A 13,895-nucleotide genomic window follows, 5' to 3' on the forward strand; every position below is an offset into this window, starting at 1 on the left:
TGCCCCAGAAGGCTCTCAGCTGAGGGGCACAGTGGGTTTCCTGACCCTGCTGTGCTCTGATCCGCCGCACTCGCACGGCCTGGGGAACGGGAGATTTGGGGGTCGGGAAGGCTTGGGGGCTGCGGCGTCTGGGGACGGAGAGGAAATTGGGGACCTTTGGGGGTCGGAGGTGTTGAGGGGTTTGGCGGGTCTGGGGGCTTTCCGGGCTGAGGGGGCTAGGAAAGGTTGGGGTGCCAGCCCAGCCCAGCCCAGCCCAGCCCAGCCCAGCCCAGCCGCGTGTGCCACCGCGCTGCCTCCCGCAGTGACACCGCCAGTGCCACTTGTTCCTCCTCCGGCCCACGCCGCTGGCCGCGCTGGCACCGGGGGCTGCACGGGGGCTGCACCGGCGCCCCTCCCTCCGCCCACCGCTCCCCAGCCCTCCCCCTGGCCGGGCGCCCCCGCCCCTCTCCCCCGCGCCGGGCGGAGCCTGTCCGCGCTGCCGCGGGCTCGGAGTTGCGCCGGGCGGCGGAGGCGAGCGGAGCGGAGCGGAGCGCTCCCGGCCCCAGCCCGGCCCGGGCCATGCAGGATGCTCCCGGCCGCCGCCCCGCGCCCGCCGCCGCTGCTGTGGCCGCCGCCCGCCGAGCCCCCCGCGCCCCCCTGGGCCTGGGTGCTGCCCGCGGCCGCGGGGCTGCTCCGGGTGGGCGCTGCCGCCGCCGGGGCTCCGCACCCTCCCCACCCTCCTCACCACCCTCCGCCGCCGCCGCCGCTGCTGCTGCCTCCCCCCGCGCTGGTGCGGCCCGGGCCGGGCTGGCGCGGCCCCGCAGAGCCCCCGCTGCTGCCGCTGCTGCCCGCCGCCGCCGAGCCGCTCCTGCACGGCCAGGTAAGGACGGAGCCGCCGGGCGCAGACACAACTTTCCCGGAGGCGCCGGCCGGTGCTCAGCGCCAGCCCCGGCACCGAGACCCCCGCCCGAGGTGGAGACGGGATCGGGGCGGCGGGACAGATCCCGAGGGGCGGCGGGGGCTCCTCGGGCGCTGCATCCCCCTTTCCCGAGCTCGGCATCCTCCCTTCCCCGAGCTTTACATCCCTCCCTTCCTGGGCTCTGCATCCCACCTTTCACTGCTTCTACATCTCCCCTTCCAGAGCTTTACATCCCTTCCTTCCTGGGCGCTGCATCCTCCCTTTCCCGAGCTCTGCATCCTCCCTTCCCCTGGTTCTACGTCTCCCTTTCCCGGGCTTTACATCCCTCTCTTCCCGAGCTCTGCATCCCTCCCTTCCCGGGTTCTACATCTCCCTTCTCTGAGCTTTACATCTCCCCCTTCCCCGGATTCTGCATCCTCTTCCCGGGCTCTCCATCGCTCCCTTCCCGGGCTCTCCATCGCTCCCTTCCCGGGCTCTCCATCGCTCCCTTCCCGGGCTCTCCATCGCTCCCTTCCCGGGCTCTCCATCGCTCCCTTCCCGGGCTCTCCATCGCTCCCTTCCCGGGCTCTCCATCGCTCCCTTCCCGGGCTCTCCATCGCTCCCTTCCCGGGCTCTCCATCGCTCCCTTCCCGGGCTCTCCATCGCTCCCTTCCCGGGCTCTCCATCGCTCCCTTCCCGGGCTCTCCATCGCTCCCTTCCCGGGCTCTCCATCGCTCCCTTCCCGGGCTCTCCATCGCTCCCTTCCCGGGCTCTCCATCGCTCCCGTCCCGGGCTCTCCATCGCTCCCTTCCCGGGCTCTCCATCGCTCCCTTCCCGGGCTCTCCATCGCTCCCTTCCCGGGCTCTCCATCGCTCCCTTCCCGGGCTCTCCATCGCTCCCTTCCCGGGCTCTCCATCCTCTTCCCGATGCTCTGCGCCCCTCGGGCTCGCTCGCCGCTCCAGCCCCGCGTGTGTCGGATCGCGGCACTTCCAGCGGCTCTGCAAACGTGCGGCGGGGGTTTCTCCGGGAGCAGGAGGGCTGGCAGAGGGGCTGGCGGTCCGTTCCGGGTCCCTGCGGCGGGGCTGGGCTGGGCTGCCCGGCGGCTGCGGGATGCGCTGTCCGCGGGTGAAGGCGGAACGCGGGGGATGCTCCGGGCGCGCTCCGCCAGCATCGCCGCCGTGCGTTCTTTGAATATTTATAAAGACGAAAGTTTCGAGCCGTGTCACTGGAACCAGCGTGTCGCGCCAGTGCTTCCCCTGATGAATATTTCAATTATTAATTGCTGCCGCGAGGCTGCTGGCAGGAGCGAAGCCTCCAGCCGGGGGTTCATCCCGTCACAGCGGAGGGCTCGGAGCGGCGCGCTCAGTTTTGCCTCGGCTTTATGCTTTTTGGGTAGACAGAAGTGCAAATAAACGCGAGCTGCGAGCGCTGTAGTGTCCGCTCGATTCCGCGTGATGATTTCCAGCCTTTTCGAGCTCGAGCGTCTCTTGTGGTTCGCGAGAAAACAGTCGGCGCTGCTCTAATGAAACGGGAGCATCAATTATTCCCCGGCGGGAGCCCACCCGACGGACCTGCAGAGGTGGTTTTGCTGGGGGAACCCATCTGCCCGGCGAATTTCAGTGGACAAAAACCACATTGCTGCCGTTTCCCTTAGCTCTCAGGCCGCGTTTTGAAGGCGCTTCGCGGTGCTGTTTTGGGTTTGTGAGATTCAGTGTGAGCACAGAAACCCGCGCTTGCAGCCACTGCAGCCACTGCCCGTGCTGCCCTGCTCAGGCTATGGTTTGTGCCTTCCTGAGCCACGCTGTGCCGCCAGGGCTGTTTGCTGCTCGCCCCGGGATGCCCCAGGAAGCACAAACCCTCGCTGGGCTGAAGGGATGTCCTGAGATTTTCCATGCTCATCTCTCCCATAATTAGGAAATCATGGAAAGCATCGCTCACTCAGGATAAAATCCCTTTGTTAACTCCTCCTCCTGTGTTTTTGTTTTTGGCTTTTTTTCCCCTCTGAAGTGGATATTTGGAGGTCATTCCCCAGTCGTGGGATTTTCCCCTTCTTCCAGCGTGGAGTTTGTTCCCGTTTTCCCTCCCGTGTACACAGCCACGGTGCCACCCCACGCTGCCAAAAGCTGGATTGATAAACGGCTGCCCAACTGCAAAGTAAGTGATCCTGGCGGGCTGAGGGGATTTCAGGCTGGAGGACATCGAGTACAGAGCTGAGGAGTGGTGTGGGCTGAGTGGATGGGAAGGGTGGGAGAGGTTGGTGTTTGTCAGCAAAGCCCTGCGGAGGAGGAATGCTGGAGGGGCAGGGGATGGAGCAGCAGCTCCAGCTGCTCTGTTCCCAAGTTTTAATAAGACTAAAATATCTTTAATATTTATTCCTTCGAGTAGAATGTCTTTGTGATGTAGAATGTGATTGTGGGAGTTTTCCATCTTCCTCTCCCCCTGGTTTTCCCGCTGTGTGTCCCACAGGGTGCCGCAGGCAGCGCTGGCAGAGTGGTGTCACCATGGGCACTGCCACGTCCCCAGTGCCAGCTGTCCCTCGGGGTCCCCAGTGCCAGGTGTCCCTTGGGGTCCCCATGTCCATCCCACCTCTGCTCCCCACACTGCCCACTGTCACTGACTGCTGGCCACCCAGTTCTGTGCCCCTGTCCCGCCCTGTCCCTCATCCCCGTGTCCTGATCTGGGAGGTGACCGCTGTCCCCAGGTGCCATGGGGTCACTCGGGGTGGCAGTGTGGGGTCAGCGCTGCCTTCAGTGATTCCCTGCTCTCTGTGCTGCTGCAGCAGCTGATGAGTCACGTTGAAGCCAATTCAGCCTGAAGTGGTTGCTTCAATTCAGCCTCAGCGCTGAGGGAGCAGAAATCCATCTGCTCTGGCAAGTCTGTCCCCAGCTGAGGCACTGCCTGTTGCAGCACTGACTTAGAGATGCTTCATTCTCACTTGTATTTCTGAATTTTGGATCTCAAACTGTCATATTTGTCTTTCTTTCCTTCTCTTGGACAGATCTACTTGAACAATGCCTTCGCCCTGGATTCAGCCTGGGTCCAACCCGAGGAGTCCAGGCTGTTCCAGGGGGCTGAGAAGCCTCTGCTGCTGAGCAATCAAGTAGCCATGGCTGTAGCCAGGCCAGCTGCTGCCTCCAGGCCACTGCCCACGCTCGTCTTGGCCCCTCAGCTCATCCCAGGTCAGGAAATAAGTGCATCAATAATTAAGTACTTGCTGGTTCTCGGTGCTTTTCCCTTAATGCATCCCCCAGAGAGGCAAAGCTGCTCTCTAAAGCAAAGGTTTGCTTCCATTCAGCTGAAAATCTCTTGCTTTAGCAGAACCTTGGTGGCCAAATGCATTTCATCCTCTAAATGACTCGGAGAGACAGAAAAGGCTGTGTGTAACCACAGCAGATTGTGCCAGGCTGTTCCCTGGCTGCCTGCTGACCTCTGCAGGGAAGGGACCAACCACTCCCCACCTACTGGTTTATTTTTCCAACAAGAAATCGCTGACAGCCTCAGTGATTCTGTGATTCTGTGCCACAGCCCAGGCAGGATTCTGCTGGCTGCTCATTTGAGGGGTTTGGTGGGGTCTGTGCAGAGAGCCAGCAGGAGAGAAGAGCAGGAGATCCATCATCTCATCAGGGCTCAGTCATTTGTGAAATAAAGTCCATTCATCTGCATAGCTTAACAGAAGAAGTATAAATACAAATATTAACTGTGCAAATATTCCGTGGTGCTTTAGGTAACTAAGATTTATACCCGATAAAGCTATAAAGAGGTGTATCAGGTTTATACCTGATGAAAAGAACATTTATCCTTGGGCAAGAACAGACCACTCATTCCAGCAGGGCTGAGTCTCTGTTTTGTCACTGCAGTAGTAAATTAAACTAGCAGTTGTTCCATACAGGAGGTTGAGGAGTAAAGTGCTGCTGATATTTTAACTCCTAAATACACTTTTAAATGGAGAATTGGAATTACCGGCTTGCAGCCCAGCGTTCCTGCCTCAGTCAGACCAGAGGTGCTGTCCCTGGTGCTGAGGGCAGAGCTCTGCTGGTGCTGAGGGCAGAGCTGCCCTGGTGCTGGGAGCAGAGCTCCCCTCTCCCTGCCTCTCCCCAAACGCAGTTTGTATTTCAGAGCTGTGCAGCACCCAGCAGGTAGTGTTTGCCATCTCTGCTGAGGCTCAGAGTGTGCTGGAAGAGCTCCTGGCTCCTGGGCTCGTTTGCCAGCCTGATTAATTAGCAGGGAATGCTCTGGAAGGTGTTGGCTCAGTCAGGCTGGTCCAGGTTTGGGTGTTTGAGCAGAGCTGTGGCTCAGCTGTCCTCTGCTCTGCCAGGACTGCCCAGTGCTCAGCTGGAGTCACTGCGGTGGGGAAAGGCTGGTGTTAATCCATTTCTGTTTATCAGGGTGATGATTTGTATTTATTCCCAGCAGCTGCATGCCCAAACTGCATGCCTGGGCAATGACCCAGCTGTGCCCCAGGCAGGGGCAGAGGGTCTGCAGGATGGTGTGATGGGAGGGAGGGGATCTGGGCAGGGCAGCCACAGCCCCTCCTCTGTTTCTGCATGTTTGAGAGATTTCAATATTTTACAATATTTCGATATTTTAAACGTGCACGAGCACATTTTAGCCCATGTCAGATGTCAGACATGAAGCAGCAGCATTCCTGGCAGTGGCTCAGGGGATGTGCCAGGCAGAGCAGGGACATTGCCAGCCTGGTGTCACCTCTGTGGGCTGCAGGGAGCACCGGGAAGGGTTTCTTCCCCCTGGCCAAGACGTGTGGCCATGGCTGTTTGCACTGCAGACCTGTGCAGCTCTGCCTCCTGCAGCAGCCTCAGCCTTGGCTGCACCCTGAGCTCCCTGGGTGGGAGAAGTGCAGGGAGCAACACAAATCCCCCAGACACCTCTGGGGATAATGGGATCTGCAAATAATGGGGTGGAAGGGATGTTAAATGCCATCCAGTGCCTCCCTGCCATGGCAGGGACACTTTCCACTGTCCCAGGCTGCTCAAAGCCCAATGTCCAGCCTGGCCTGGGACACTGCCAGGGATCCAGGGGCACCACAGCTGCTCTGGGCACCCTGTGCCAGAGCCAGCCAACAATTCCTTCTCATCCTTCCTGAGATCTCCTTCCTGTCTGCTGTGCTTGGTGCCAATCCATCACATCCCAGGCTGTGTGGGAACTCCAGACCTCCAGAACATCATGAGGGATGTGTGGCCATTCCTGCAGGGTGGCTCTGTCCCTGGCTCTGTCCCTGTCCCTGTCCCAGGAGCTGCTTCTCCAGCTGTCATGGCAGCACGGGAAGTATTTCCTATATAATCTTTACTCTTAACGTGAAGAGTAATAAAAATCCTGGGAGCAAATTGCTCAGTTAAGTGGGCTAAAGGGGAAGTTAATCAGGTTTCTGCACGGGGTTCATTCCAGGAGCTGCAGCTCTGCCTTCCCCAGTTATCAGTAATGATATAATTGTTTTCTCAATGGAGCTGCAGTGCTCTCAGATAAAGCAGTGAGCAGGGGCTGGCGAAGGTAATGTGCATAATTTAACAGCTGCAGCTCCAGCTACTCCAAGGTGTTATTTGCTGTAAGGAGCAGCAGTTACTGCTCTCTCACAAGCTGCAAAACGTGGATTTATGGGCTCTGTGTTGTGTTTCTGAGGAGAAGGTGGCCTTTCCTTCCCCCTGGCAATGATATGTTTTATGTCAGCAGGAGGAGATTCTTTGGGGAGGAAGGTAGTGTTTAGATGTTTCTGCAGGGAGAGGATTGGTGTTTTTGTAGAGAATGGACTCAGATTTCTGTCCCCTGCACTGTGCTGTGTTTTGCATTCCTGGTTCTCAGCAGCATCGGCAGCAGTGCTTCTTGCACTTCCTGAAGAGTGTTTGGGGATGTTTTCATGGAATCAGGGCATGGCTTGGGTAGGAAAGGACCTTAAAGGTCATCTTGTTGCATGTCTGTCCTGCCTGGAGACAAGGATGTTGTGTGGGAGATGCCAAGGAGATTGACTTGTTGATCCTTCTCATCCATGTCTTTGCTTTCCCTCAATCCCAGTAACCTCTGCAGAGCTGAGCTGGTGTGTCTCATAGCCACTGTCAGCGTTGGCATTGGTGTGCAGATCCAACCCAAACCCAGAGCCAGTCTGATAGGTCATTTCAGCTTGAATTTCAGCTCCCACAAACCTGTGAATTATAAAGTGTTGCTGTGTGTTGAGTTTGGGTTCTCTTTCCTCATGGAATTCCCAACCCAGGACCTCAGCCTCTGTTTCCTAAGCACAGCTGTGTGTTTGCAGCACACCTGCACTCACAAGCACTCAGCTTTGCTTCCCAAATTGGATTATCTTGTATTTACCTCCCTGTGCTGAGGCTCCCTGCTTGGGGAGCAAGAATAGCACAGCAGGACCTCATTCATGTCCCTGGAAAGTCACCAAACCTCTCTTTGTGGAGCTTTCAAGCACTTTATTAGGGCTTGAATTAGGGAGTGCTTTATTAGGGAATGCTTGACTTTAATTATAGCCTTCACAAAGTTTTTGTTTTGCTTATTAATTTTATGGGGTTTTGGTGGTTTTTCTTGTCTCTCTCCAAATCAAGACAAACTTTGAGTGAAGTTTGTTTTCCCCACTTCAATTACAGAAATAAAACTGAGCAATGTCTTTATGGGCAAAGCTGGTGGTTCTGACCTTTCCATAACATCATCCTACCTGACCCTGAGGCCTCCTGGTGAATAACTCCAGCTCTCCCAGAGACTCTGGGATTCAGCAGAGCAGTGTCACCTCACTGCAAAAGCAGATCTGGGGAAAACACCATTGCCAGAACAAACCCTGCATTTCCCCCTCATTGGTATATCAATTAAAATATTTTACTCCTATTTTCATGGCATTTAACTCTGGAAATTCTCCCTGTAAATGTGGGCTGATCAAGGATGGCTCTAAAACCTTTCAAGGCTTTTTTTTCCATGAAAAAGCTTCCAGCAAAATCTGCTTTGCTCCTGAGGAGAACTTCCCAGCTGGAAGCTCTCAGGGAGTCCTGGGCCAGCTCCCAGTGGCTCTGGCAAATCCAGAGCTGTTTGGGGTGGGTGAGCTGAGGGAGGGCTGTGGGCTGAGGCAGAGCAGCAGCCTGGCTGGGCTCTCTGTGCAGCACTGACAGCCACAGGGATGTCCTTCCTCCTCGGAATTATTCAGCAGGAGAGAAAACTTCATCAAAGGAGGGGAAACCACCCAAACTCCTCTTTCAACTGGCTGATGAAACTTTAATCAGGGACTGATGAAAGTTTGATGAGGAAGCCCAGCTCCAGGAGCGTTACTCATCCGGCTGGCCAAGCAGCCCAGGCTGACATTGTTTTCCTGTTTTCCTGCCTTCTTTGGGGAAATCACATCCTTTTCTCCAGAACAAAGGAATCAGATGAGAAGTAAACAACCTTTCTGCTCGTGTGCCCTGCAGGAAGCCACAGGAAAGTCCTGTTTCCCGCCAGCATTAGTTTTCCTAAGAGCCACAGGAGATGTTTGGTGGTTTTTCCCAGCAGCAGACAGCTGGAACTGGCGATGAGCACAGGGAAGGTGTTTGACCTCCCTGAAGGGCTGTTCAGGTTCCCAGGTGAATGAACAATGAGCTTGTGTTTAACACCTGGGTTAGCTGGACAATGATAGTTCTGGATTTGGTTTTTTAATTTCCATCGTCACTCTGGCAGAAAAGTTCTTTTATTTATCAATTGTTTAACAATCAAAACTTGGATATTTGTGGGGTTTTTTTTTTTGGTCTGTATGCCTGTTAGCTGGTGCCTCTGCAGGTGTTTCTTGCCATGGAGGAATAAAGTGGAAATTATGGACTTTCTTTTGGTGACACTGAAAACATGAAACTTTGATTTTGCTAATGCAGGGCTTATTTCACTGGGAAATAATTGTTTGTGAAGGGTTGGGACAAAGCTGGGAGAGCTGGGGGTGTTCACCTGGAGAAGAGGTGAGCTTCTTCCAGAGCCTAAATGAGCTCCAGGAGAGCTGCAGAGGGACTGGGGACAAGGGATGGAGGGACAGGACACAGGGAATGGCTTCCCACTGCCAGAGGGCAGGGATGGATGGGAGATTGGGGAGGAATTGTTCCCTGGGAGGTGGGGAGGGCTGGGATGGAATTCCCAGGGAAGCTGTGGTGCCCCTGGATCCCTGGCAGTGTCCAAGGCCAGGCTGGTGTCCCTGCAGGGTGGCACTGGGGGATTTCTAAGGTCCTTTCCCACCCAAAGCATTCCCTGATCCTGAGATCTTTCCCAAGTTCCCTGGAGCAGTAGAACTGCTGCATCTCCCAGCCCACAGCCAGCCTGCCCAAAGCCCCATTCCCTGGTTTCCTTGCTGGGATACCCCTGGAAAGAGGAACCCTCAGAGGGAGGAGTGTGTCAGGCAGGGATTTGTGGAGCCACAGTTGTCTCCTGCTCCCTGCAGGGTCTCACCCCAGCCCAGAGCTCTGTGAATGCCAGCAGAAGCTGATGATTGCTTAATTTGTGAGTGCTGAGCTCGGCGTGGAGTGAGGAACAGCTGCTGTTTGTCAGATCTGCTTTGCTCCTCAGGAGTTTTATGACTCCTGTTCTTGTTTATTTAACATATTTGGCCAAGATGGAGCTCTGAAGGTCTTCCTGCCACTGTCAGATGGGAGACAGAAGGGTGCAAGGGCTAAAAGGTGTTTGAGCTTTGATTTGGGAGAACTGGATTTGGCAGGAGCTGCCCAGGCAGGTTTGCAGTCCCCAACCCTGCAGGTGTCCAGGGAATTCTTGGCTGTGGCACTGAGTGCTCTGGGTTGGGGACAAGGTGGGGATTGGCACAGCTTGGACTCAGTGATCCTGGAGAGCTTTTCCACCCTCAGCGATTCTGTGGAGTCTCCTGTGGTGTTTTTGGGGTGAAGGAGATGAGGTGCAGAGCTTGTCAGACTCAGGGCTCTGTGTGCAGCACATGGGAGAGCAGGGGGTGCTTCCTGTAGCAAGGAATAAATTCAGATTTAGCATCAGACAGTTGCACTTAGGAACGTTCAGAATAATTGTGTTCCATGTGTTCAAATATTTGGCTTCTTTATTAAGTTTTTCATGTAAATTTAATAACTCTGCAGTTTGTGTGAGTCACTGCTGCCTCCTCCCTCTGGGTTCTGGTGATGTGCTCACATCTGTGGGGTTTGATGGCTGAAAATGCTGCAGCCACGAGCTGGGACTGTGGAATCACCATGAGCAGAGGGCTCTGGGAGTCCTTGGGGAACATCTCACAGCCACACCACAGCTGGGCTGGAAGGAACCTCTGGGGATCACCCAGTCCATCTCCCTGCCCAGGCAGGGTCACCTGGAGCAGTGGCACAGGAACACATCCAGGAGGGTTTGCATGTCTCAGGAGAGGAAGACTCCAGCCCCACTCTGGGCAGCTGTTCCAGGGCTCTGTCCCCTCCTTGGGAAGAAGTTCTTTTCCATGTTGGGGTGGAACTTACAGTGTTTCAGTTCGTGGCCATTGCTCCTGGTCTTGTCTGTGGCACCGTGCTCTGACGGTGGATAACCCTTGGGGATGTTTGTGTGGATTGATGGGATTCCCTCCCAGCCTTCCCTTCTCCAGGCTGACCAGGCCCAGCTCCCACAGTGTCTGCTCAGCCCAGAGATGCTCCAATCCCAAAATCCTCTCTGTGGCCTCTGCTGGACTCTCTCCAGCAGCTCCTTGATGTTCTTTCTTTGTTTCTTCTCCCAGGCAATAGTGACAGGATGACAGAAAATGGCCTCAAGGTGGGAGGCTTCAAGGGCAGGGGCAGGGTGGACAGCAGCAGGAATTGCTCCATGGAAAGGGTGGTCAGGATTGACAGGAGCTGCCCAGGGAGGTCTGCAGTCCCCATCCCTGCAGGTGTCCAGGGAATGCCTGGCTGTGTCACTGAGTGCTCTGGGGGGACAAGGTGGGCATTGGGCAAGATTTGGACTTGGTGATCCTGCAAGTGTTTTCCAACCTCAAGGATTCTGTAGTTCTGTGATTGAGCTCTGGAGACCAAAACCAAATACAATGTACAGATATTTTCCACATGCTGGAGCTCTGGTGTCTCTCTGGGGGCTGTGCAGGGCCAGGCGGGCTGGGCTGTGTTCTGTTCCATTTCCTGTCAGCATGCAGAGTGCTGAACTCACCATTCCCCAAAGCCCTGCTCTCCCCTCAGCTCATTCTGTGTTTCTCTCTCCCACAGGTGGTTGCCAGAACAGCCTTAAAGCAGCCAGTGGCACTCAGAGCCTGTCCCTGGTGTCCCTGGAGCCCGAGGGACCCAGCCTGCAGCCCTGCCACCTCCTCACCTTGTCCCCCATCAAAATCCCACTGCTGGCCTCGCCCTTCCCAGGTAAGGAACCTGCTGTGGCTCTGGGGCAGCTCTGGGCAGCTCAGGGGATCTGTGTGGGGTGATGGGGGTGAATGTTGGGGGTACAGGGGTCTGTGTGGGGTGAACACTAGGGGCACAGGGGTTGTCCCTGGTGGTGAACACTGGGGGCACAGGGGTTCTGTGTGGTGATAAATACTGGGGGCACAGGGGGTCTGTGTGGCGAACACTGGGGGCACAGGGGTTCTGCCTGGGGTGAACACTGGGGGCACAGATGCTGCAAACTGGGATTAGTTGGGGTTTCTGCCCCGTTTGGGGCTGTTCTCTGGAGCTGTGTGTCAGAAGGTTCAGAGCTCTGTGGATGTTTGTCACAGTTGTGTCCCTGGGACATTTGGGGACAGCCAATGAACTGAGCTGCTTCCTCCCTCATCTGATGGGTTCTGTAGGAACCTCTGAGCCCCCAGGGCTGTGCAGCCCATCCTCAGCTGCAGCTGGTGCTCACAAGGAGTGTGCTCAATGTTTGATCAAGTCCTCACCCTTCTTTGGCTGTTCACAGTTATAAACGTGCTGGGAAGGTGTAGCCTGGCTGTTTCCCAGAGGCTGAGGTGTGTTGATGCCTGGAAATGTCATTACAGAAATGGAAACTTGCTGGAGGTGGCAGCTGAGGAGCTGCTGGGGGTTCCCTGGCTGGGCAGCTCTGGCTGATTGGAACTCCTCAGGGTGATGTTTTAACTGCTCTCCCAGTGCTTGAGGCTATTTTTGGAACAGTTATATGCCAATTAAGTTAAAAATGTAAATGAGGGTGCCTCTTCCATCTTTTTGGTAATTGAAGTGCAGCACAGCAAGGCACAGGGAGATGGAATTCTGCAGGAGGTGCAGCTCTGGTTTGCTGCTCCTGGGAGATCTGATGAGAAATGGATCCCAGGGATTCCTGTTCTGCTGAGCTGTCCTTGGAGCCCCCTGGAGAAATCCCAGGGAGTGAGCAGGGATTTGGGATTTGGGATTTGGGAAGAGCAAACTGCCCCAGAGGAGTGAGGGTGCAGGGGAAGGAGGCTCAGGGGGTCCTGTGGCTCTGACAGGGAAGGCACAGCTTGGACTCAATCCTGAAGGGCTTTTCCAACAGCAGGGATTCTGTGGAATGGCTGAAAATGTTCTGTGCTTAGTCCCAAAAGGCTGGAGCTGAACTGAGAGCAGAAAGCAGGATTAGTGCTGTAGGGCAGGAAATTTGCTCTGCTTCCTGTGGAATATCCTGTTGGAAATATCCTAGAAAGCATTTTGCCTGTTTGGGAGTATTTGAGAGGAGAAACCAAAGGAGGAAAAAAATCACTGCTTATTTAAAAAGTGGGATTGCATTTGAGGATTCCATCCCAGTGGGGCTGGGGAGGAGCTGATGTGCAGCTGGGGGAGCTGAGCACTGCTGGGAGCTGCAATCCCAGCAATCCCAGGAATCCCAGGAATCCCAAGGATCCCAGCAATCCCAGGAATCCCAGGAATGTCTGTCCCTCCAGAGCCTCCTGTGACAGCAACCACGCCAGGCCATGGGTAGTGTCCCCTTGCTGGGCCTGGCTGTGTGCTGGGCTATCAAAAACCACACTCAGAATGCCTCAGCATCATCCCAAGTCAGTCATTCATGGCAAACCCACACTGGCGTGTTTCCTCCTGCTGGGCAGAGAGCAGCTTTTTGGGAAAGAAGCCTTGGGAATGGCTGATCTGTGAGCAGTGACCCTGAGACTCAACTGCCTGTTTTTCTCCATTATCCCCATCTCTGGAGGGAAGGCTGGGCCTTGGCAGAGCTCACATAAAACATTTTTATGGGATTCATTTTACTGGGCTGGAGGAGGAGAGCACAAGAGGTGTCGGGGTTGGATTTTGTCACCATCAGCCTGAGAAAAAACTTTCCTGGCAGGGTGGGAAGGAGCCTTGGGATGTCCCTGGGGTGTCCTTGGCCTGGCAGGTCCAGGGAATGACCTGGGAGGAAAGGCTGAGGGTTGTGGAAAGGCTGAGGAAGGAGCTTTGGACAGGGAGGGAAAAGGGAAAACTCCTGCAGAAACCTTAAATGGAGCTGAGCTGCATCCCACAGGCATTTTTGGGACAAGGGGGAAGGTTTGAAGCTGCAGGATGGTCCAGTTAGATGGGAGATGGGGGAGGAATTCCCCCTGTGAGGGTGGGGAGGATGAGTTTTCTGGATCCAGGTGTGACTTAAACAGTGACGTTGGAATTAATGAACTTCCCACTTTCTCCTTGTCTGAAGCTAATGAAAGGCCATGTCCACATAGTGGCAATGAACTTAAAACCCCAAAATTAAATGATTTCTAACGTCAGTCTCCATGTTTATTGGTGCCTGCAGGGCTGAGCATTGTGTGATTATACCTGTTAATTGATTATCCCCTGTTAATTGATTATACCTGTTAATTGATTATACCTGTTAATTGATTCTATTAGAGACCAGTGTTCTCTTCCTACCTTGTGCAGTCCTGTGTCTCTAGCCACAGGGATTTGCTCAATCTATAGTCTTAGAATTGAATATTTAATTTTTTTAGCCCTTTGATTATGGTTAATTTGGCAGCCTCACAGTTAATTAGTAACCTTGGGAATAGCAGCTCAGTGCCACGAGGTGGGAGGTGTGGGAAGAACACTGGGCAGGTCAGGATCCAGGGTTTGCTGCCTTTCCCTCACAGAGGGAATCCCTTGCAGCAAATCACCCGAATTTGGGAGCTGACAGTGTGCAGAGTGCAGTGGGCATT

General features: G+C 55.1%; 1 protein-coding gene across 2 annotated transcripts in view; it reads left to right on the forward strand.

Annotated features, from left to right (window-relative positions):
* Nucleotides 1-509: 509 nt before the first annotated feature.
* TCERG1L (transcription elongation regulator 1 like) overlaps nucleotides 510-13,895 on the forward strand; it is a 44,382-nt gene continuing 30,996 nt past the window's right edge. The window contains exons 1-4 of one of the 2 annotated variants that reach the window (XM_085064574.1): nucleotides 510-859; nucleotides 2,885-3,031; nucleotides 3,876-4,056; nucleotides 11,029-11,175. In XM_085064574.1, the coding sequence (XP_084920700.1) occupies nucleotides 566-859; nucleotides 2,885-3,031; nucleotides 3,876-4,056; nucleotides 11,029-11,175 (769 nt within the window). In that variant the 5' untranslated portion in view covers nucleotides 510-565. The remainder of the gene's footprint in view (nucleotides 860-2,884; nucleotides 3,032-3,875; nucleotides 4,057-11,028; nucleotides 11,176-13,895) is intronic. The other variant, XM_085064573.1, reaches the window with a different exon arrangement.

This window comes from Lichenostomus cassidix, chromosome 6 (genome assembly GCF_008360975.1).
Source record: "Lichenostomus cassidix isolate B80296 chromosome 6, HeHo_3.0, whole genome shotgun sequence".
Classification (NCBI taxonomy): Eukaryota; Metazoa; Chordata; class Aves; order Passeriformes; family Meliphagidae; genus Lichenostomus; species Lichenostomus cassidix.